At 43.8% G+C, this 25,354-nt stretch overlaps 1 protein-coding gene across 1 annotated transcript; it reads left to right on the forward strand.

Moving 5' to 3' along the window:
• Positions 1–4,588: 4,588 nt before the first annotated feature.
• Positions 4,589–25,354, forward strand: LOC311135089 (metabotropic glutamate receptor 3-like; the record flags this gene model as incomplete). Its single annotated transcript, XM_084168957.1, has 11 exons — positions 4,589–4,909; positions 5,459–5,602; positions 10,657–10,926; positions 11,210–11,840; positions 21,867–22,109; positions 22,325–22,514; positions 23,240–23,549; positions 23,712–23,905; positions 24,045–24,177; positions 24,824–25,001; positions 25,176–25,354. The coding sequence occupies 11 exons, from the start codon at positions 4,589–4,591 to the stop codon at positions 25,244–25,246; spliced, it is 2,685 nt and encodes an 894-aa protein (XP_084025083.1). The 3' UTR covers positions 25,247–25,354.

Genomic DNA, 25,354 nt, shown 5'->3' on the forward strand with positions numbered 1-25,354 from the left:
CCCTCATCAATCTACACACAATACCCCATAATGACAAAGTGAAAACATATATTTTTTAAATGTTTGCACATTTATAAAAAATACAAAACAAAAATACCTTATTTCCATAAGTATTCAGACCCTTTGCTATGAGATTCAAAATTGAGCTCAGGTGCATCCTGTTTCCATTTATCATCCTTGAAATGTTCCTACAAATTGATAGGAGTCCACCTGTGGTAAATTCAATTGATTGGACATGATTTGGAATAGAAAACCTGTCTATATAAGGTCACACAGGTGACAGTGCACGTCAGAACAAAAAACAAGCCATGAGCTCAAAATAATTGTCCGTAGAGCTCCGAGACAGGATTGTGTCGAGGCACAGATCTGGGGAAGGGTACCAAAAAATGTCTGCAGCATTGAAGTACCCCAAGAACACAGTGGCCTCCTTCATTCTTAAATGGAGGAAGTTTGGAACCACCAAGACTCTTCCTAGAGCTGGCCTCCCGGCCAAACTGAGCAAACGGGGGTGAAGGGCCTTGGTCAGGGAGGTGAGGCGGAGATGGGCGAACCTTCCAGAAGGACAACCATCTCTGCAGCACTCTACCGATCAGGCCTTTATGGTAGAGTGGCCAGATGGAAGCCTCTCCTCCGTAAAAGGCACATGACAGCCCGCTTGGAGTTTGCCAAAAGGCACCTAAAAGACTCTCAGACAATGAGAAACAAGATTCTCTGGTCTGATGAAACCAAGATTGAATTATTTGGCCTGAATGCCAAGCATCACGTCTGGAGGAAACCTGGCACCATCCCTACGGTGAAACATGGTGGTGGCAGCATCATGCTGTGGGGATGTTTTTCAGCGGCAGGGACTGGGAGACTAGTCAGGCTCGAGGGAAAGAGAGATTATTGATGAAAACCTGCTCCAGAGCGCTCAGGACCTCAACAGGACAACGACCCTAAGCACACAGCCAAGACAACGCAGGAGTGGCTTCGGGACAAGTCTCTGAATGTCCTTGAGTGGCTCAGCCAGAGCCCTTACTTGAACCCGATCGAACATCTCTGGAGAGACCTGAAAATAGATGTGCAGCGACGCTCCCCATCAAACCTGACAGAGCTTGAGAGGATCTGCAGAGAACAATGGGAGAAACTCCCCAAATACAGGTGTGCCAAGCTTGTAGCGTCATACCCAAGAAGACTAAAGGCTGTAATCGCTGCCAAAGGTGCTTCAACAAAGTACTGTGTAAATGGTCTGAATACTTATGTAAATGTTATATTCAGTTTATTTTTATTTTTAAGACATTTGCTGAAATTACTAAAAACATGTTTTTGCTTTGTCATTATGGGGTATTGTGTGTAGATTGATTGGGGGCTGTAACGTAACAATATGTGGAAATACTCAAGGGGTCTGAATACTTTCCAAATGCACTGTACTTTTGTATATATAGTGTATAAATTGAACATGTAAAGTGTTGATCCCATGCTTCATGAGCTGAAATAAAAGATCCCAGAAATGTTCTATATGCACAAAAAGCTTATTTCACACAAATGTTGGGCACTAATTTGTTTACATCCCTGTATGTGAGCATTTCTCCTTTGCCAAAATAATCCATCCACATGACAGGTGTGGCATTTCAAGAAGCTGATTAAACAGCATGATCATTACACAGGTGCACCTTGTGCTGGGGACAATAAATGGCCACTCTTAAATGTGCTGTTTTGTCACACAACACAGTGCCACAGATGTCTCAAGTTTTGAGGGAGCGTGCAATTTGCATGCTGACTGCCGGAATGTCCACCAGAGCTGTTGTCAGATAATGTAATGTTAATTTCTTTACCATAAGCTGCCTCCTACGTTGTTTTAGAGAATTTGGCAGTATGTCCAACCAGCCTCACATCCGCAGACCACGTGTATGGCATCTTGTGGTTGGGCAGTTTGCTGATGTCAACGTTTTGAACAGAGTGTCCCATGGGTGCATTGGGGTTATGGTATGGGCAGGCAAAAGTTACGGACAACGAACACAATTGCATTTTATCGATGGCAATTTGAATGCACAGAGATACCATCGTGCCATTCAACCACCGCCATCACCTCATGTTTCGGCATGATAATGCATGGCCCCATGTCGCAAGGATCTGTACACAATTCCCGGAACCTGAAAATGTCCCAGTTCTTCCATGGCCTGCATACTGTACTTACCATACATGTCACCCATTGAGCATGTTTGGGATTCTCTGGATCGACATGTATGACAGTGTGTTCCAGTTCCCACCAATATCCAGCAACTTCACACAGCCATTGAAGAGGAGTGGAACAACATTAAACAGGCCACAATCAACAGCCTGATCAATTCTATGCGAAGGAGATTTGCATGAGGCAAATGGTGATCACACCAGATATTGACTGGTTTTCTGATCCATACCCCTACTTTTTTTTAAGGTATCTGTGACCAACAGATGCATATCTGTATTCCCAGTCATGTGAAATCCATAGATTAGGGCCTAATGAATTTATTTAAATTCACTGATTTCCTTATATGAACTGTAAGTCAGTAAAATCTTTGAAATTGTTGCATGTTGCATATTAATATTTTTGTTCAGTATACATCTAGTAAATAATCTTATTATATTAGTATATGTGATATCCCCCCCAAAAAATTGCAGCACACAAACTGAACATGATGAACATGAAAGACATTTACCGAAAATAACTATAACGCCCCTTATAAGACACGCCTCCTGATAATAAGCTAAGGATTACATTTGTAAATTTTTTGTCAGTTTAGCAGATGCTCTTATCCAGAGCGACTTACAGTTAGTGAGTGCATACATTTTTCATACTAGCCCCCCGTGGGAAACGAACCCACAACCCAGGCGTTGCAAGCACCATGCTCTACCAAGTGAGCTACAGGGGACCAATTCATTCAATAAGACCCAGCTGCTGGGTCAACCCAGCATGAAAGTTAAAAATAAATAGCTGATGGTTAATTAACCCATGTTTGGGTAATCCCAACAACCCAATATGTTGGGTTATTCACTCAACCCAACTGGCTGGGTCAAAATAACCCTGTGTGTGTTCTGTCTAATATTTACCCAGCGCTGGGTTACCAAATAACCCACATTTTGTTGTTTTTAACCCAGCATTCAGCAGATTGTACTGTTTGGGACTACCTGAACCTAGAGTACAAAAGGAGTACATTGATAGTAGTGTGTGTTACACCTAGCAGTGTTAGATTCAGACTAGAGTGTATACACAGCAACAGCCTCTTGCAGTATCAGAGCTCAGAGCTGACTCTGTCTCAGAGAAGCTTTCATCCTCCTACCTGCTGACACACACACACTCACACAAATGCATTCATGCACGCACACTCACACACATACTCATGCACATGCACGCATGCACGTCACACACACACACGCTCTCTCTCTCTCTCTGTTCAGATTGGTTTTTGAAGACAGTACTCAGATCATACATAGTTAACACCTCTCTCTCTAGCCCTGGTTGTAGAATGAACATTATTGAAGGGGTTCAGTGGAATGGCATTAGGTTGTTGGTTGTGAAGAGACAGTGGTACTAGTTCTGCTGCTTGGTAGATAGTCTGGGCTTAGGGAGACAGAGAGGGAGCTTTAGTTGAGGAGTTGAGGAGATAGTATCAGCTCGGTCGCACACACACATACAGACACACACACACACACACACACACACACAGAGCGGAGACATCAGAACACTGGGCTTCTATATCAGCATGCCATCTGAACAGACGTATCCTGATACAGCCACAGGCATACATACACACATACACACACACATAAACAGGCACACACACACATGCACACACAGTATTGCACAGTGGGAAGAGTAACAGAGTTTGCTGCAGTAGAGAGAGATTGGGGAAAGAGGGCAAGAGAGGGAGGCAGAAAGAGGACGAGATAAAGGGAAAGAAGTGGAGAGGGAGAGAGAAAGAGAGAGAGAGACAGAGAAAGAGGGGTGGGGGGGGAGCATTCTCCAAACCGTCTCCTATCCCTTTAGTCATGGTCTGACTGGCTGTGAAGTAGACATTACTGTCAGCTCTTGTTAACAATACCCCAAAACTCTCCCAAAACTCTCACATAACTCTCCCAAAACTCTAACATCTTTGAGGCCAGCAGAAAACATGGAGTTTGTCACCTGTACAGTAGATACATAGGGCTGCTTTAGTTGTTTAGCCTGATCTCTTGCTGTTCCGCCCCCCCCCCCCCCCCCCCCCCCCCCTCACTCTCTCTTTCTCTCTCTCTTCTCTCCTTTAGAAGGTCTGATGTCCAGACTCTGTGCTCTTCCATGTATGGTCCAGTGGAACTCTCCTTGACCATTATATAGACTTCAAACACACCCAGCAGTTACTGCGACCACACCTCACAACTACCTCACCTTGACCCTTGACCCCTTAGCTTTAAACCCTCACCCCTGACCCATACTCTTTACCTCTAACCCCTCACTCCTCCTAATCCTTAACCTTACTCCCCCTCTCCTCTCCTCTCCTCTCCTCTCCTCTCCTCTCCTCTCCTCTCCTCTCCTCTCCTCTCCTCTCCTCTCCTCTCCTCTCCTCTCCTCTCCTCTCCTCCCCTCTCCACCATGTTATCCCGTATCACCACAGTCCTCTTAGCTGTGTTGTGTCGATGTGTGCTGGTGTCTCTCGGGGTGGACCCCCCTCACCCCCGTCGGGAGATCCGAATCGAGGGAGACCTCGTCCTTGGGGGTCTGTTCCCGGTCCACGAGAAGGGGGGAGGAATAGAGGAGTGTGGGAGGGTAAACGAGGACAGAGGGATCCAGAGGTTGGAGGCCATGCTGTTTGCTATAGACAGGATCAACTCTGATCCTACTCTACTGCCTGGAGTCAGTCTTGGAGTTCACATACTGGACACCTGCTCTAGAGATACATACGCACTGGAACAGGTTGGTGAGCAATGTCACACACACACATGCACCCACACACATATGCACAAACACACACACACACTCTTTATTGCTTCCTGCTTTTTCTATCTGAGCTCTTGCTCTAGAACATTTATACAAATGGCATAATAAGCTTGACCTTGAAATCACAAAAGTAAGCATTACTGTAGCTCACAAAAAACACTGTGATCTCCTTTTCTTTCAAAAGATTTGAAAATATTACATTTACAGTCTTTCAATAAGTGTTTATTGAGTGTATGTACATGGGTGTTTGTGTGTGTGCGTGTGTGCGATGCTGTGTGTATGTGGATGTGTTTAAGTATACTTGTGGGGACCAGAAGTAACAACAATAATAGTAAACAAACAAACATTTGGGTCAAATGATATTTCTAGGGGGTTTAGAGTTAAGGTTAGAATGAATGTTAGGGTTAGAATTAGGGTTAGGGTTAGGGTTAGGTTAGGGGTTAGGGAAAATAGGATTTTGAATGGGACTGAATTGTGTTTCCCCACAAGGTTAGCTATATAAGACTGTGTATGTGTACTACCCAGGCGCTGGAGTTTGTGCGTGCGTCTCTGACCAAGGTGGACGATACAGAGTTTATCTGTCCTGATGGATCCTACGCTCTACAGGACGACAGTCCCCTGGCCATCGCTGGAGTTATAGGAGGATCTTATAGCAGCGTGTCTATACAGGTAACACACAAACAAGATCACATGGTTTGACACGTTTTGACTTCAGTATTCAACGTTTGACCATTGGGTTAAGTTAAGGCATTTATTCCGAAAGGTTAAGGTAAGGGTTAAGGTTTGGGATAGGGTTAAATCAGAAACAACGTGACGGCTAAGTTTTAATTCCGAATGGTTAAGGTAAGGGTTAAGGTTTGGGATAGGGTTAAATCAGAAACATCTTGACGGCTAAGTTTAGGCATTAATTCCGAATGGTGAAGGTAAGGGTTAAAGTTTGGGATAGAGTAAAAAAATATTTTTTTAAATAAAGTGCTGCAAGCCTACTTGATTGGAGTAGCGCTCATCGTTGCCAGAGTAGCGCTCATCGTTGCCCCTAGTGGCGGCTTTGAAGGCATCTCCCGACATCCTGGACAAACGTCAAATATCACCTTGGATCTCGAGTGACCTGGCTGAACAGACACAAGTACCACACATGCACGCACACATACACAGACACACACACAAACAAGTCCATTCACACACATCCAGTGATATGGTATTGTGACAGAGTAAGGTGATTTACATAGTTCAGCATAAATCCTCCTCTTCTACTCCTCTGCACAGCAAAATCACTGGTGTACAGTCGTGGTCAAACGTTTTGAGAATGACACAAGTATTGGTCTTCACAAAGTTTGCTGCTTCAGTGTTTTTAGATATTTTTGTCAGATGTTACTATGGTATACTGAAGTATAATTACAAGCATTCCATAAGTGTCAAAGGCTTTTATTGACAATTACATGAAGTTTATGCAAAGAGTCAATATTTGCAGTGTTGAACCTTCTTTTTCAAGACCTCTGCAATCCGCCCTGGCATGCTGTCAATTAACTTCTGGGCCACATCCTGACTGATGGCAGCCCATTCTTGCATAATCAATGCTTGGAGTTTGTCAGAATTTGTGGGGTTTTGTTTGTCCACCCGCCTCTTCAGGATTGACCACACGTTCTCAATGGGATTAAGGTCTGGGGAGTTTCCTGGCCATTGTTCAATGTTTTGTTCCCCGAGCCACTTACAGTGGGGGAAAAAAGTATTTAGTCAGCCACCAATTGTGCAAGTTCTCCCACTTAAAAAGATGAGAGAGGCCTGTAATTTTCATCATAGGTACACGTCAACTATGACAGACAAATTGAGAAAAATAAATCCAGAAAATCACATTGTAGGATTTTTAATGAATTTATTTGCAAATTATGGCCTGGCCAGTCTCCAGATCTCAACCCCATAGAACATCTTTGGAGGGAGTTGAAAGTCCGTGTTGCCCAGCGACAGCCCCAAAACATCACTGCTCTAGAGGAGATCTGCATGGAGGAATGGGCCAAAATACCAGCAACAGTGTGTGAAAACCTTGTGAAGACTTACAGAAAACGTTTGACCTGTGTCATTGCCAACAAAGGGTATATAACAAAGTATTGAGAAACTTTTGTTATTGACCAAATACTTATTTTCCACCATAATTAGCAAATAAATTCATTTAAAATCCTACAATGTGATTTTCAGGATTTTTTTCTCTCATTTTGTCTGTCATAGTTGACGTGTACCTATGATGAAAATTACAGGCCTCTCTCATCTTTTTAAGTGGGAGAACTTGCACAATTGGTGGCTGACTAAATACTTTTTTCCCCCACTGTACTTATCACTTTTGCATTATGGCAAGGTGCTCCATCATGCTGGAAAAGGCATTGTTCGTCACCAAACTGTTCTTGGATGGTTGGGAGAAGATGTTCACGGAGGATGTGTTGGTACCATTCTTTATTCATGGCTGTGTTCTTAGGCAAAATTGAATGAATGGTCTCAGGATGCTTTACTGTTGGCATGACACAGGACTGATGGTAGCGCTCACCTTGTCTTCTGCGGACAAGCTTTTTCCGGATGCCCCAAACAATCGGAAAGGAGATTCATCAGAGAAAATTACTTTACCCCAGTCCTCAGCAGTCCAATCCCTTTACCTTTTGCAGAATATCAGTCTGTCCCTGATGTTTTTCCTGGAGAGAAGTGGCTTCCTCGCTGCCCTTCTTGACACCAGGCCATCCTCCAAAAGTCTTTGCCTCACTGTGCGTGCAGATGCACTCACACCTGCCTGCTGCCATTCCTGAGCAAGCTCTGCACTGGTAGTGCCCCAATCCCGCAGCTGAATCAACTTTCGGAGACGGTCCTGGCGCTTGCTGGACTTTCTTGGGCTCCCTGAAGCCTTCTTCACAACAATTGAACCTCTCTCCTTGAAGTTCTTGATGATCCAATAAATGGTTGATTTAGGTGCAATCTTACTAGTAGCAATATCCATGCCTGTGAAGCCCTTTTTGTGGAAAGCAATGATGACGGCATGTTGCAGGTAACCATGGTTAACAGAGGAAGAACAATGATTTAAAGCTTCCAGTCTGTTATTCTAGACTCTTATCTCCCTCACTAACTTTAAGCATCAGTTGTCAGAGCACCTTACCGATCACTGCACCTGTACACAGCCCATCTGAAATTAGCCCACACAACTTCCTCATCCCCATATTGTTGTTTATTTTGCTCATTTGCACCCCAGTATCTCTATTTTCACATCATCTATCATTCCAGTGTTAATACTAATTGTAATTATTTTGCACTATGGCCTATTTATTGCCTTACCTCCATAACTTGCTACATTTGCACACACTGTATATATATTTTCTGTTGTATTTTTGACTGTATGTTTGTTTTACCCCATATGTAACTCTGTGTTGTTGTTTTTATCGCACTGCTTTGCTTTATCTTGGCCAGGTTGCAGTTGTAAATGAGAACTTGTTCTCAACTGGCTTACCTGGTTAAATAACGGTTAAATAAAAAATAAAAATATAATAATACTGTGATGGTCTAGTTTTACCCTAACACAGTGGTGTTAGGAAACTCCTGGTTTACAGGCCACATCAGGCCTCTAATTCACATTACGCTGGCTTGCAAAGTAAAGTGTAATTCCTATTGGAATCCAGCCAGAGTTAGGATACACAACAGTTGCAATTTTTATTCTCCCGCAACCTGCATTCAGAATGACTGTCAGGATTAAGAAAGATTATAAGAAGACTAGCTAAACCATTTAAACTGGAATAACCATATCAGTAACGGGTGCAATAAAAATAACTAACTTGATTGGATTAGTTTTGAAAACGGTATGTTCTTTATGTAGCATAAGATTAACCAATCATTCAATGCACATGCAAAAACACAGATATTCAAAACAATCCCAAAAAAAATCCACCTGCAGTAGAGCATGCTGGGAAATATGATAATGATGGGCGTGGTTTTGATGGGACTGTTTTACTCTCCAAAGTGTAAAACAATAACTCTGGTTATTAATACCAACACTGGGGGTTGTTTTAAACCACTGAGTGTTCATTTAACTCAATTTAACTCCTGAATCAACACTAGAAATGTTACACTGAAAAATCAACACTGGCCAATTTGCTGTGTGTGACTGCACAAAGCATCCTCTCCTTTCCTCTCCTCCATCTGACCCAAATCCCTAATCTCTCAATTTCTCTCTCCCTCCAACTCTCCCTCTGTTTTTCCTCAATCTCTCTTTCTTTTGTTTCGCTCTCTCTGACTCTCCTACCCCATCTTTTCCTCTCCATCTCTCTGTGATTTTCCTGTGTTTTATATATTTTTCCACACTATGAGGTTGGAATAATACTGTGAAATTGTGAGAATTATGATAATGCCCTTTTAGTGTAAGAGCTGTTTGAAAAGACCGCCTGAAATTTCAGCCTGTTTTGGTGGGATGGAGTTTTGGCCTGCCTGGTGACATCAATAAGAAAGACAGTTCCAAATCTCTCTGCCGATAACAGCTAGTTTTCAGTTTTTCCCTCCCCACTCAGACCACTCCCAGACAGTCTCTTGCTAAGATGATCTTTTTGAACATTTACATTTAAAACAATCAAATTAAGGTACTTAATTGTTAGCCAGAAATAATTTGATAATGAGATAAAAATGGCTGCATTGGGCCTTTAAAAGCTGTCACTCCTTCACTCCGAGGGGAGAGCCCAGTGTATTCTGACCTCAGCCCACTCTCCTCCTCTCTCAGATAGGCATTGTTATCCCTCCATCGCTTTTTTTTCATCACACACAATTAGTCCTTGTTTTCTCTGGGCTGACAGTTGTTGTTGTTGTTGTTGTTGTTTGGCCTGTGTGCCCTCAGAGCAGTCTGTGTGTGTGTGTGTGTGTGTGGTGTGTGTGAGAAAGAGAGAGAGAGAGAGAGTTTTCCTATATTTGTTCTTTGCAGGTTATCTGTTCCTACAAACATACTGTCATAGGTATTTAGTTAGTTTACAACCATAGATGCCTAGCAGCTATTTGTATAGTAACCACATCTGACTCACGTAACAAATAAAAAATGCTGTCACTACACCCTCTCTCAGTCCACACACAAACTTGCACACATTACTGGAATGTATTCCCATGTTCACATCATAGTTCACAAAATGACTCAGATAGCAGTCATGTAATATGATTAGATGGAGAAACACGTCAGTATATCCACCTGTACAGTGTGTGTGTGTGTGTGTGTGTGTGTGTGTGTGTGTGTGTGTGTGTGTGTGTGTGTGTGTGTGTGTGTGTGTGTGTGTGTGTGTGTGTGTGTGTGTGTGTATGTGTGTGTGTGTTTTAATCTCCTGGATTATTCATTTAATGAGATGCTGACATGTTGTCAAAACTTCACAGAGTTGTGCTGTGAATTAAATTAAATATAGACGAGCCATAGAACCATGCCCTAACTGGATTAAACATGAGCTAAACCAACACAGCTGTACTGTGTGTGTGTGTGTTTGTGTTTGTGTGTGTGTTTGTGTGTGTGTGTGTGTGTGTGTGTGTGTGTGTGTGTGTGTGTTTGTGTGTGTGCGAGCGTGCGAGTGTAAAATCCCAATCAGGAGAACGTGACCATAGAAAAAGGAATATAATATGAACCCCAGAGCCCTGATGTCCAACACTAATGGATGAGTGTTTGCAAGTGTGTGTGCATCATCATCTGTGTGTGTGTCTGTTTCTCACATCTTTTTGCCTCTCTTTCCCAGGTGGCCAACCTGCTCCGCCTCTTCCAGATCCCTCAGATCAGCTATGCCTCCACCAGTGCCAAGCTCAGTGACAAGACGCGCTACGACTACTTTGCCCGCACGGTGCCCCCTGACTTCTACCAGGCCAAGGCCATGGCAGAGATCCTGCGGCTGTTCAACTGGACCTACGTGTCCACGGTGGCATCAGAGGGCGACTACGGAGAGACGGGCATAGAGGCTTTCGAACAGGAAGCACGAATGAGGAATATCTGCATCGCTACCTCTGAGAAGGTAGGAAGAAATAGGAGTGGATAGGGTTGTCAGGAGATTATATAGGTAGATTGACAGTGAAGGAGATAAGAGTAGACCTAGGTTAGAATATAGAAGAACAAGCATGGAGTAGATGAGGGGTTGGTCAAACAGAAACAGCAGGAGAAGAGTTGGGTTTAGAGTTAACCCTACAGTGTGATACTATAGTATTTTAGCCTGCTATTCTATGTAATAGACCTCTTCCTGAATTTTGTTTACTCCCTCTGGTTCCAGTTTAAATAACTAATTACCTCCTCCTGTCCAGGTGGGGCGCTCTAATGCTAAGAAGTCCTATGAGGCAGTGATCAGGCAACTCCTCCAGAAGCCCAATGCCCGCGTGGCGGTTCTCTTCCTGAGGAGTGATGACGCTCGGGAACTCCTCTCTGCCGCTGCACGACTCAACGCCACCTTCATCTGGGTGGCCAGCGATGGCTGGGGGGCACAGGAGAGCATCGTCAAGGGCAACGAGGTCACGGCCGACGGGGCCATCACCCTGGAACTGGCGGCCAATCCCGTGCCGGCTTTCAACCGCTACTTCCTATCTCTGGATCCAATCAACAACCGCCGCAACCCCTGGTACCGGGAATTCTGGGAGCAGAAGTTCCAGTGCTCACTTGGCGGAGGGGGAGGAGGAGGTGGGGCAGGAGGAGTTGGGGCAGGGGGGATGGTGTCTCTCTCCCTCCCTCCATGTGAGAAGGGTGTATCGGTGGATGACAGTAACTTTGAGCCCGAGTCCAAGATCATGTTTGTGGTGAATGCGGTATACGCCATGGCCCACGCCCTCCATAAGATGCAGAGGACATTGTGTTCCAACACCACCAAGCTCTGTGACAGCATGAAGGCTCTGGATGGACGCAAGCTCTACAGAGACTACCTTCTCAACATCAGCTTTACAGGTCAGTACTGTCTGAAACTACCTACTGATCCTCAGCTTCACAGCTCAGTACTGAAACTACCTAATGATCATCAGCTTCACAGGTCAGTACTGTCTGAAACTACGTACTGATCATCAGCTTCACAGGTCAGTACTGTCTGAAACTACCTACTGATCATCAGCTTCACAGGTCAGTACTGTCTGAAACTACGTACTGATCATCAGCTTCACAGGTCAGTACTGAGACTACCTACTGATCATCAGTTTCACAGGTCAGTACTGAGACTACCTACTGATCATCAGTTTCACAGGTCAGTACTGTCTGAAACTACGTACTGATCATCAGCTTCACATGTCAGTGCTGAGACTACCTACTGATCATCAGTTTCACAGGTCAGTACTGTTTGAAACTACCTACTGATCCTCAGCTTCACAGGTCAGTACTGAGATTACCTACGAATCATCAGTTTCATAGGTCAGTACTGAAACTACCTACTGATCATCAGTTTCACAGGTCAGTACTGTCTGAAACTACCTACTGATCATCAGCTTCACAGGTCAGTACTGTTTGAAACTACCTTCTGATCCTCAGCTTCACAGGTCAGTACTGAGATTACCTACGGATCATCAGTTTCACAGGTCAGTACTGAGACTACCTACTGATCATCAGTTTCACAGGTCAGTACTGTCTGAAACTACCTACTGATCCTCAGCTTCACAGGTCAGTACTGAGACTACCTACTGATCATAATTTTCACAGGTCAGTACTGTTTGAAACTACCTACTGATCCTCAGCTTCACAGGTCAGTACTGTGACTACCTACTGATCATAATTTTCACAGGTCAGTACTATTTGAAACTACCTACTGATCCTCAGCTTCACAGGTCAGTACTGAAACTACTTCCACAACATCAGCTTCACAGGTCAGTACTGTACACCTGGGAGAATGCAAGGGGAGCGGTAGAGTGAGAGAGGGAGGGAGTTAAAAAGAGAGAGGTAAAGGGGAATGCTCAACATGAACTTTACTGGTGGTCTTTTTGAGGGGAGGGAGAGAGATGAAAGGGGAGGAACGAGAGTTCAGTAGGAGAGAGAGAAGGGGAGAATGATGCAAGCATTGCTTTCGCAAGCATAGCAACATGAAACGTGTAAGAACAATTCACCTTAATTAACATGTACGGTCATGCTTGCTAGTTGCCATTGGCATTTATTAGCTGTATGTAATTGATACGACAGCACAGAGCAGGTGTGACGAATCACAGCTCAAGTTAATCCAACCCCATATTCTATCATGTCTACTAATGACATTCCATTTTATAATAGAGACTCCTATAGAAGTAATAATGAGATTGTGTGTGTGTGTGTGTATGTGTGTGTGAAGACTGGAGAGAAGAAAGAAGGGGAAATAGGATTGGGTTGAGTGGCAGGTGGGGTACAAAGACAGAGGAATAAATACACTGCTGTAGGAAAGACAGACAGACAGGTATTGAGGTGCTTACTCCACTGCTAACCATTACCAATTGGGGACATCAAAATACATCAACAAACAGCTCTGCCACTACAGCTTTAGAAAGACTGGGAGAGGGAGTCAGAGACAGAAAAAAGTGGGAGGTTTGGGCATATGGTGACTGACAGGCAGACTGAAGTGGGGAGAGGTGGAGAGAAAGGAGAGAAAGGTAGCAATAGTGAGAGGGAGTGAGGTGGAGAGAGAGGGATAGAGCGAGGGATGGAGGCAGAGAGGTAGAGATGAGTTGCTGGTGGCGTGGGACAGTATGAATCAGCAGAAGAGGATTCTCTTTGAAATTCCACATCTTCATTTCTCAAGCTGCAAATCAAAGGACTCAGAGCATGACTGTCTGAGGGAGAGAGAGAGAAGGAGAGATAGAGGGGGAGAGAGTAAATACAACCCATATTTATGTTTATTTATTTTCCCATTTGTACTTTAACTATTTGCACATTGTTACAACACTGTATATATACATAATATGACATTTGAAATGTCTTTATTCTTTTGGAACTTCTGAGTATAATGTTTACTGTTAATATTTATTGTTTATTTCACTTTTGTTTACTATCTACTTCACTTGCTTTGGCAATGTTAACATACGTTTCCCATGCCAATAAGGCCCTTAAATTGAATTGAATTGAATGAGAGATAGAGGGAGAGAGGGTGAGAAGGAGAGAGATAGGGGAGAGGCAGAGAGGCAGCCCAGCCTCCAGTGAGCAGGAGAGGAGTGGAGGTGGGAAAGATAAGTCTGAAAAGTTAGGGAGGGCTGGAGAGAAAGTGAGAGAGATGGGGGAGTCTTATCTGATCTGCTAGCATCCCTAAAGTTGATCTCCCCTCTCCTCCCTTCCCTCTCTCCCCCTACCTCCCTTTATTTTGGTTACCATAGCTAGAGGAAGAGATCTCTTTAACTTTGAAAGAGGGGTTTCGAAGGAGCATAGGGGATTTAACGGGTGTATGTGTGTTTGTGTGTGTCTCAGTCACCAGATCTCAACCCAATTGAACACTTATGGGAGATTCTGGAGCGGCACCCAGGACAGCGTTTTTCACCACCATCAACAAAACACCAAATGATGGAATTTCTCATGGAAGAATGATGTCACATCCTTCCAATAGAGTTCCAGACACAAGTAGAATCTATGCCAAGGCGCATTGAAGCTGTTCTGGCGGCTCGTGGTGGCCCATGAGTTGCCAGACAATTTAAGTTGGTGTTTCCTTTATTTTGGCAGTTACCTGTATATTACAGTTCGGAATAGATAGACATGTGGTACACTGGTGATGATCAAGGTGAGGAGGATGAGGCCCTCTCAACGCTAGAACAGACCCCTCTCTGTAGCTATGCTGTTGCTATGGTAATGAAGCTGACACTATGGCCAATTGTCGAAGTAATCCTGTAGATGTGAGCTTCTCTCAATGCCAACTGCTGAACACACACATGCACGGATGCACACACACACACACACACACACACTCACTTATACACACTCAGAGATTTGCACAAAACGACAGCTTGAGATGTTTGTTTTTTGCTGCCATGAAATCGCAGACACCCCCAACCCACACACTTTTTAAAGCCGTCATTCAACTCCCACCTACCCACCCCCATCTGCAGCTCAGATCAGTCAACACACACACAAACACACACAGGCAACCTCCTGTTCAAATAGTTGTCATAGATGTGTGATATTCCCTCTCCTCTGCTCTTTTATGAGTGCATGTGCGTGCGTGCGTGTGTGTGTGTGTGTGTGTGTGTGTGTGTGTGTTAGCAGAGCGAGGAGAGGCATTGTGCCTTCAGGGCGCTATTGAGCTGAGAGCTTACTGTAACGGTTATGTGCCAGAGAACAACCTTCACTCTCTCTCACTCTGTCTCTCCCTCTCTTTCTCCTCCTCTCCCCCTCCCCCCTCTCTCGTCACACTTGATAACAGTGCTTCCCACTCATAAACTCTTCACAAGCTTCTTCCCTGGCTGTTATTTTTCCTTTCCTTTCCTCCACTCCATCCCTCATTCCCCTTCCTTTAGCTCATCCTTTTATCTCACACCTTTCTTTCTCTGCTATTCCTTTTCCTTTTCTGCTATCTCTTCTTTCCTCTTGTCAGTCCCCTTCTGTCTCCTCTCTTATCTTGTCTATCACTCTTTTTCTTTCTCGACCACTGGCTCTGTTCTTTTCTCTATCACCTCTCCTCTCCCCTGCTATTCCTTCTTTTGTCTCCTCTATCACTCCTCTCTTATCTCCTTTCCTGTCCTATTATGGTGCCTCTTTCCTTTCTTCTCTCTTTTCTCTCTCTTCTATCTCTTCTTTTCTGTCTGCTGTCCACTCTGAATCTCTATCCCAGGAGAGAAAGACCACATAGAGAACAGATATAGCCCATAGTGGTGTTTTGTGTATGTGTGTTGGTGTACACTCTATGTAACCCTGCAGTGCTGTGTAGCTGTGTGTGTGTTGTTTCTGACACGATTGTTCCTTCTCCCGACACACGCTCACTCTCCCTGGGACACAGATGTATGAGGTCATCATCACCCCAAACACTCCTGATTGGACTGAACACTCCCCATGCCTAACACACATCACACACATCACACGCACACACGCACACGCTCAGTGTGCCTAATGCACATTACACACACCACTTTACATTGCAGCCCTGAAGATGCTAGTGAGGGTGGATGAGAAAGATGATGAAAAAGAGGGATGAACAGAAATAGAGAGTGTGAGGGGAAAAGAGGGAGAGAGAGCCTCTGGGATCTCCAAATCACCCATCTACAGCAAGGACAGTAGAGGAGAGGAGAGGAGTATTTTCCGTGAAGATTATCTGAGCATATGTTGCACAAAGCTGTTTTATCCTGTCTAAATGTTACCTGTCCCCTAGTGTGTGGTGACATCAGCTAATTAACAGCCAGCCAGGTGGACTGTCTCTCTCTCTTTCTCTCTCACCCGCCCACCCTCACTCTCTATTTCTCTCATGTGCTGCAGTATCAGATTATGTATTCCCTCACTTCCCCCTTCATTGGATTAAAGGGGGTTGTCTCTCCTCCTCCCTGTAATACCCACAAACCCCTGCGGCCAGCACGTTACCCCGATATGGCAGAGAGCGTAATTAATTTCTGAACCTCTGAATGAAAACTCCTCTTCCCCTTACTTTTAATTAATCTAGAATAATAAAGACTCTCCCAACTATGTCAAGTTATGCATGTTTTTTAAACTATTATAAACCTTTTGCTCTCAGAATGAAATCTCTCTATCCTCTCTCTCTCTCTGACTCTTTCTCTTCTAACGTTCCTCAGTTTTTCTCTAGTCTTAATCGCTGTAGTGTAGCTCCAGCTGTTTCAGTGTTAGAGAAAGCCTGCTGCATTAGTCTCTGGATAGAGAGAGCTAGAGAGAGAACGCGAGAGAGCATTGTTGTAGCAGTAAGCAATAGACGGATGGTGTGGACAGACTTGCTCTGCATATGAAAGCAGTGCAGTGCTTTACTGTCTAACGTAAAGCTGCAGACTTTGCAAACTTCAGCCTCTTTCCAACGTCAGTGTGGACTAGGACAGTGGTTATTCCACTAGAGCGCTCAACACATAGCAGATACTGCTGGGGAGACCTGAGGAGACTTGTGCCAACTTTAGAGCCTGAACTGGAGTCTCCCAGAGCTCCTAACCTGTTAGAACAAGCTGAGGGGAGCGATGTGTCTTCACCCTGGGCTACAGATGTTCTCTAGACTGATAGGGTCAGATACTGTGTCACATAGAACATAATATAGGAAATTGCAGGACGAACAGTTTACGGGTTTGTTAGGAGTGTGTGTGTGTGTGTGTGTGTGTGTGTGTGTGTGTGTGTGTGTGTGTGTGTGTGTGTGTGTGTGCGTGTGCGTGTGTGTGTGTTCAGCAGTTGGTATTGAGAGAAGCTCACATCTATGTGAGTGAACAGTGGACACAGGCTTCCATTCCCACAAGGCACCAAACCTGAATGAACTAGATCACACAGCCATAGAAACAAAGGCCTCTACTGGTGGGGGTGGGGATCTGATAGCATGTTTTTCTGTTGTTGTATTTTTTTCTCAACCAGCTCTCACGGTCTCATGTCAGAATTAGACATTTGTCCATGTTTCTCAAACTTTATATTTCAAAGTTGTTCCAAATGTCAATTTTCGACATTGTTCCAAACTGAATATTTCAAAGTGTTTAAAGTTAGGTTTAGGCATTAACTCTGAATTTTTAAGGTTAGGGTTAAGATCAGGCATTAACTCGAAATTCTTAAGGTTAGGCATTAACTCTGAATGGTTAAGGTAAGGGTTAAGGTTCGGGATAGGCTTAAAACAAAAATATCTAAAACAACTTTCTATCGCTGGATTCGAACTTGCAACCTTTGGAATCAGAGGCAGATGCTTACTATTGCCCCTAGTGGCCATTTTCCCATGTCAACTCCCAATGTCCTCAGACATGGATGGACGGCAAATACTGACTTGTATCACGGGTGACCAGGCTGTTTTTTCTACCACCTTGTCTATGTCAGGTCTACACAGTCATAACTCAAAGACAAAACTCAAAGATAATCAAAAAGGCAGTTGTTTCAAAACTCTAAGCACATTTTCAATTGACAAAGTACAACACACAAAATCATACAGCCACTTTTTCACCAAACTTAATCAGTGTTTCATCTAGAAATACATGTTTCACATTGCAGTACATGTTCATATAAAGTAATTGCCTTTCACAATGCAATGCTCACATTACTTTTGATATGATTCTCTTCTCTTTTGATAAAATACATTTTACTATTACTTAATCCAACTGCTCTTAATTGATGATCACTTTAATGTTTGGTAAACCTATAGATTTTATATGTAAACTGGTTTGTCTACTACAGATTTTGAGAACTACATAATGAAAATGTATGTCTGTAAAGTAGAAAAATAAAAAGTATGATATATACTTGAATGCACTACTATGATGATGACTGTTATGATTTTACTCCACAGTAAGTTTCTAAAAAATCTGATATTGACAAGAAGAGATGTACGTATGTTACAAATCAAGTCAAAGTTTATTGGTTTGGTACACAGATTAGCAGATTGGACAGCAGGTGCAGCAAAATGCTTGTGTTTCTAGCGCCTACAGTACAGAAATACCAAAGCAATACGCAAATATTCTAGAAAGTCCAAAACAATAAAGAAATGCAGCCCCTATACAGTAAACATGTATCCAAAATGAAGTTGCTGGGGTCTTTTTGCTTTACTAAAATTGCATTGGCCAATACAGTACTGTAATATATGCCATTTACGTAGCAGACATTTTTATCCAAAGTGACAACAGCCCACACATTTTGGTATGTGAACCCAGTGGGAATCGAACCCACAACTCTGGTGTTGCTAGTGGCATGCTCTTACGAACTGAGCCAGGACCACCACAATACATAATAACAATACAATACTGTAAAATACAATACATGATTACAATACAGGTGGAAGATGTATGATTGCCATCCCCATGAGCGTACCACCCTCCTTCAGGCCATGGATGAGGCATAAAATGATTTCAGTCCAGACCTATGTCAGGCTTGGATTCACCATGCCAAAAGGTTTTTCCCCAGGTGCATGAACAATGAGGATATTTACTGTGATGTCGATGAGAACCTATGGCCAAATGCTCAAGACAGGCTTGATGCAAACTAGTGCCTGCAAAACATTATTTATTTAGTTTCTTTAATTTGATTACATTGTGAAAGATGTCTTCAATGATCACACCTTTGATCATACATGGGATAGAAATGATGGAAATGTGCTGTTCAGTCAACGTTAATGGGTAGTGTAAGTGTATTGCCTAGTGTGAAAACAGTGTAATGTACTGTCATTTACAGTACTGTGGCATACTACATTCAAAAGGCAATTTGGAAACATGTATCTTACATTTTTTGCTATTGGATTAACTAGTTGTTAAAATAACTAAATTTAGAAGATATTATTATGTTATGTTTTGGTGATTAAACCAATGAATTCATTATATGTCACAGTAAACTTAGATTTTGGATCAATGATTGTGTGGTGAAATGTCTACGAACAAAATGAATGCACAATGAAAGGTTCTGAATTTAAGACAGGCTGTGTAACGTGTTACCAGTTTGAAGTTATGTACTAAGTTTGGACAATTCACCACATACTTGTGAAAATAGTACCAAAGCGATAAAAAACAACTCATCTTGCAGTGTTGCAGTGTCTGTAACTTGCAGTGTTATACAGTTATGTATTGACTGTCAGCAAGGTCTCAGTTCTCTCTCTGTGTGTGTGTGTGTGTGTGTGTGTGTGTGTGTGTGTGTGTGTGTGTGTGTGTGTGTGTGTGTGTGTGTGTGTGTGTGTGTGTGTGTGTGTGTGTGTGTGTGTGTGTGGCTATTTTGCTTTATTATATAGAGATGGACTATATTTTGTAGTATCAAGAATTCTCATCTATTCTCAGTCTAAAGTTCTTATCAGCTTTTCATAATTGAAATCATTTAACGTTTATCTTTGAAGAGATGTAGGTTGTCTTTGTGATATATGGATTTCATAAGCCCCAAACCCTCTCTGGTCTGACACTCCATTCTTCTTCTAGTCCTAGTCAGCACACAAACACACACACAATACTATCAGCTTTAGTTCCAGTCTGCCACAATTCTCAGAACCATGTGCTCTAAACCAGTTAGAATAGGTCCTAACAGAGCCTATCCACACAGAAGCACTGTTTATACCTGGTGCTATCATGCTTCCTGTGTCCAGAGTATGTCCACGTTCTGGTGGTGCCCACATTTTCGGACAGGTGTAGACAATTAAAATATGCATTGGGAACTGATTTTGATCAGATCTTATAAGTGTAAACGGACAAGATCAAGACAAGATCAGGACGAAAGATGCATGTTACCACCAAACATGCATAGCCCACGGATAGGCTTAACCTGACCCTTGTGTCCCCTCTAGAATACCACGTGTACAGTAGATGGTAGTCCTTATATGACCTGATCCTGAGGTGCATATGAACACAGGATCTATATAAAACACAGGATCTATATAAAACACAGGATCTATATAAAACACAGGGTCTATATAAAACACAGGGTCTATATAAAACACAGGATCTATATAAAACACAGGATCTATATAAAACACAGGGTCTATATAAAGCACAGGGTCTATATAAAACACAGGGTCTATATAAAACACAGGGTCTATATAAAACAAAGGGTCTATATAAAACACAGGGTTATATAAAACACAGGGTCTATATAAAACACAGGGTCTATATAAAACACAGGGTCTATATAAAACACAGGGTCTATATAAAACACAGGGTCTATATAAAACACAGGGTCTATATAATACACAGGGTCTATATAAAACACAGGGTCTATATAAAACACAGGGTCTATATAAAACACAGGGTCTATATAAAACACAGGGTCTATATAAAACACAGGGTCTATATAAAACACAGGGTCTATATAAAACACAGGGTCTATATAAAACACAGGGTCTATATAAAACACAGGGTCTATATAAAACACAGGGTCTATATAAAACACAGGGTCTATATAAAACACAGGGTCTATATAAAACACAGGGTCTATATAAAACACAGGGTCTATATAAAGCACACAGCAGCATCATGGGAAACAGAACTCACTATGACACACTGAGCATTTACAACCCATCAGTAAACACACGCTGACTCGATCTTGTTCATGGAAACACTGTTGCAATATCCCTCAATCTCAGTCTCAGCTCTGTATAAGCCTACCTCAGAGGGGTAAACACTAATGTTTCATCTTGTAGTGAGGAGATGAGTAACCTTTCCTGAAACCTGAAGACTCGTGTTAGCTCCCCAAGGGTTCAAACCAAGTTATTTAACACTAGTGCAACACTCTCTTACTCGCTGCAGTTGTGTTGCTGTGCACAGTATATTGACCTCAGTGAGATGCTGTAACACAGGGTTAAACCACTAAATACACTTGCTACAACATTCTCACTTTGTCACTTCGACTGGCTCTGTATGTGATTTATGTCTTGGAATTCAATACACTCCTCTGTGACACTGCTTTGTTCAAATCGACTTTAAATTAAATTGAAATCCTGACACTAGTTCCATTCTGTTTCTTATCTTCTCTCCTCATCTCTCTCCTCTAATACCCTACCATTCTCTTTCACCACTCCGCCCCTCCACTCTCCTCATCGCCCCCTCCTCTCTCTCTCTCTCTCTCTCTCTCTCCCTCTCTCTCTCTCTCTCTCTCTCTCTCTCTCTCTCTCTCTCTCTCTCTCTCTACCTGTCTGTCTGTCTCTCTTTCTCTCTCTCTGTCTCTCTCTCTCTCTCTCTGTCTCTCTCTCCCTGTCTCTCTCTGTGTATGTATCTCTCTCTCTCTCTCTCTCTCTCTCTCGCGCTCTGTCTGTCTGTCTGTCTGTCTGTCTGTCTGTCTGTCTCTGTCTGTCTGTCTGTCTGTCTGTCTGTCTGTCTGTCTGTCTGTCTGTCTGTCTCTCTCTCTCTCTCTCTCTCTCTCTCTCTCTCTCTCTCTCTCTCCTCATCCTTATCTCCCTCTCAGCTCCCTTCTCTCCTCTCGGCAGTGAGACCGTGGTGAAGTTTGATCCCTATGGCGACGGGATGGGACGTTACAATATCTTCAGTTACCAGCGCAACGCTGATCGCTATGGCTATGTGCCCATCGGCGAGTGGGCAGAAACTCTGAGCCTGAGCAGCGACCTGATTCGCTGGCCAAGGGAGGTGGTGCCCCCATCCCAGTGCAGTGACCCGTGTGCCCGCAATGAGATGAAGAAGATGCAGGCTGGTGAGGAACACACACACACACATAGGGCTTTGAGCAGGCTGCTCACTGCGATCTAGTGACAGTACTAGTAGAGTGTAGTAGAGTGTAGTAGTGTAATGTGTTTTGGAAGAATGAAATGATTGGAGCAGCTGGCTTTCATGTAAACATCGTAGTTTCCTTTTCTAACATAAACTCTGCCAAAGTTAATGTGTATGTTTTATACCTGTATCTTGTAGGAGAGTACTGTTGTTGGATCTGTACGGCGTGTGAGGCTCATGAGTACCTGGCTGATGAGTTCACCTGTTCGCCCTGCGCCCCCGGCCAGTGGCCCAGTGAAGACCTCACTTCCTGCTACGACCTGCCCGAGGACTACATCATGTGGGAGGACGCCTGGGCCATCGGACCCATCAGTATCGCCATTGTCGGGTGAGACTTTAGAGGAGAGGAATGGGGATTAGTCTCACCAGTTGGCCCCCGACCCCCCCAAAAATAAAAAATAAAAAATATCATTTTTGGAAGTCAGTTGGGGTCTCATCTTACTGTTAAGACATAGCATAGTACAATACACTACGTGCAATCGAAATTGCATCAGCAGTTTTTCTCTTATGATGTCAGTCACTGACAGTCAATCAATTAGACCATGTCAGCTAGCATTTTATAGATTGCTAGGTAAGTTAGTCAGCTATTTAAACATTTTGCCGAATTACTGACCGGGCACGCAAGCCATGTGCCCAGGAGCCCTGACCTGCATGGGGCCCCCATTGATTTTGTTAGTCACGCTCACTCAGATATCATATGAACATGGCATAAGTCATGGTAAAATGTGTACAACTGCAGGGAATTAGCTTTAACACTGCGAAATGTTCTCTCCATCCCATGACAAAATAAGTAGAATCGCATGAAATTATTTTTAAAACTGCAACATTTTCTCTCTGCCCCATGGACAATGTGTAGAATTGCAGGACATTAACTTTAAACCTGCACATTTTTCTCTCCGCCATGCTAAGAGGGAGGCCACTAAAATGTTTTGCCCCAAAACAGCCCTGGGCATAGGCTTAAAGTGCAGGTTTTTGTTTAGGCCTAGTACTAATTCTAGATGAATTAGGGGATTCAATAAAGTAAACTGAAACTGATCTACTCTCCCTCTGCAGGTTCCTGTGTACATCTCTGGTGTTCTGGGTGTTTGTGAGACACAACAGCACGCCCCTGGTGAAGGCGTCAGGCAGAGAGTTGTGTTACATCCTACTGTTGGGTGTCTTCATGTCCTACTCCCTCACCTTCCTCTTCCTGGCCAAGCCCTCGCCTGCTGTCTGCGCCATGCGACGCCTCGGCCTCAGCACCTCATTCGCTGTCTGCTACTCAGCCCTGCTCACCAAGACGAATCGGATCGCCCGGATCTTCAGCGGGGTGAAGGATGGAGGCGGGACCACGAGGCCGCGCTTCATAAGCCCCACCTCTCAGGTCAGAGGTCATCCTAGCTGTCAATCAAACAGGGATAGAGGGAAGGAGAGGGGAGGAAGGTAGGGAGGGAAATGTAGGAATGGATAGTTATAGTTGAGATGATGATGGTGTTCCTCTGTCTGATGATGGTGTCCCCCTCCCCCCTTGCCTCCCCTCCCCCAGGTGTTTATCTGTCTCAGTCTGATATCGGTCCAGTTAGTGATGGTGTCTGTGTGGTTGCTGCTGGAGGTTCCTGGTACCAGGAGGTTTACGTTACCGGAGCGACGACAGACAGTGATCCTGAAGTGTAACGTCCGTGACTCCAGCATGCTGCTGTCACTAGTATATGATGTGCTCCTGGTCATCCTGTGTACCGTGTAGGTGGTGTGTGTGTGTGATTGTGTATTTGTGTGTGTGTGTGTGTGGACTTCTCAAGATGTATTATTCTGTTTATTGCTTTTGACTTGAAGGATTATTTAGTCTTTCTTTCTTTTCTTGTCCTTTATCTGATGCTAGGTACGCCTTCAAGACCAGGAAGTGTCCAGAGAACTTCAACGAGGCTAAGTTCATAGGTTTCACCATGTACACAACCTGTATCATCTGGCTAGCCTTCCTGCCCATATTCTATGTCACATCCAGTGACTACAGGGTGAGAGCAAGGTTCACACACACACACACACACACACACACACACACACACACACACACACACACACACACACACACACACACACACACACACACACGTGTGTGCATAAACAAAAACATGTACACAACCTTTATTTTTACAACACTTTTTATTAAGACTCACTGCTGTCTTCTAATGTCACTGGCTACAGGATAGCTGACAGGATATCTAACTGTTTTATGTGCACCCTTATATTAATGTTAATCCAAGAAGCAGTCCCTCACAGACATAACTGCCAGGTACTGACAAACTGCTGACAAACAGAGCAAGAGGAGGGAGTGTGTTTACCTGATCCTTACAAAACACACACACACACAGCCTTAGGCTGTGGAAAAGACGAACCGCTGCTTTGGTCTTGGTCATTTGACTTTGTGATTAGTCAGGTAGGGAGAGACACGCAAACACACTCTGGCCTTGCCTGTGAGATGGTATGTGTGTGTGTGTGTGCGTGCGTTTGTGCGTGTGTGCGTGTGTGTGTGTGTGTGAAGCAGGAACACGTGCATGTGTGCTTTTGTGTCTGTTCATGCATATGTCCATAAAAAGAATCCTCCCTTCCTCTGCTCCTCTGCTCCAGTGGAGTTACCATGCTCTCTGTCTCCCTCTACAGGTCCAGACCACCACCATGTGTATCTCTGTCAGTCTCAGTGGTTTCGTGGTGCTGGGCTGTATGTTCGCTCCCAAGGTCCACATCATCATGTTCCAACCACAGAAGAATGTCACCAGCCTCCGCCTCAATATCAACCGCTTCAGTGTCAGTGGTCCTGCCACCACATACGCTTCACACGGTATGGTTCAGTTAGGTCAAAGACACTGACCACTGAGCATGGTTTGTTTATGTTGCAGAGGTGTAATTTAACTCAATTCCTCAATCTTTTTTCTTCCCATTTTTTTTTCTCTCTCTCTCTCTCTCTCTCTCTCTCTCTCTCTCTCTCTCTCACTCTCTCACACACACACATCAGTGAGTGCCCAGTATGTACCGACAGTGTGTAATGGGAGAGAGATCGTTGACTCCACCACTTCCTCTCTGTGACGCCCACCCACTCACCTCTCTATCCCTACCCACCCAGAGACTTAGCCAATAGGCACACATTGTGCCCCCCTGACACCCCCTCCTCCCACCACGTGGACTAGCACAGTA

This window comes from Coregonus lavaretus, assembly GCF_964263955.1.
Source record: "Coregonus lavaretus genome assembly, chromosome: 9".
Classification (NCBI taxonomy): domain Eukaryota; kingdom Metazoa; phylum Chordata; class Actinopteri; order Salmoniformes; family Salmonidae; genus Coregonus; species Coregonus lavaretus.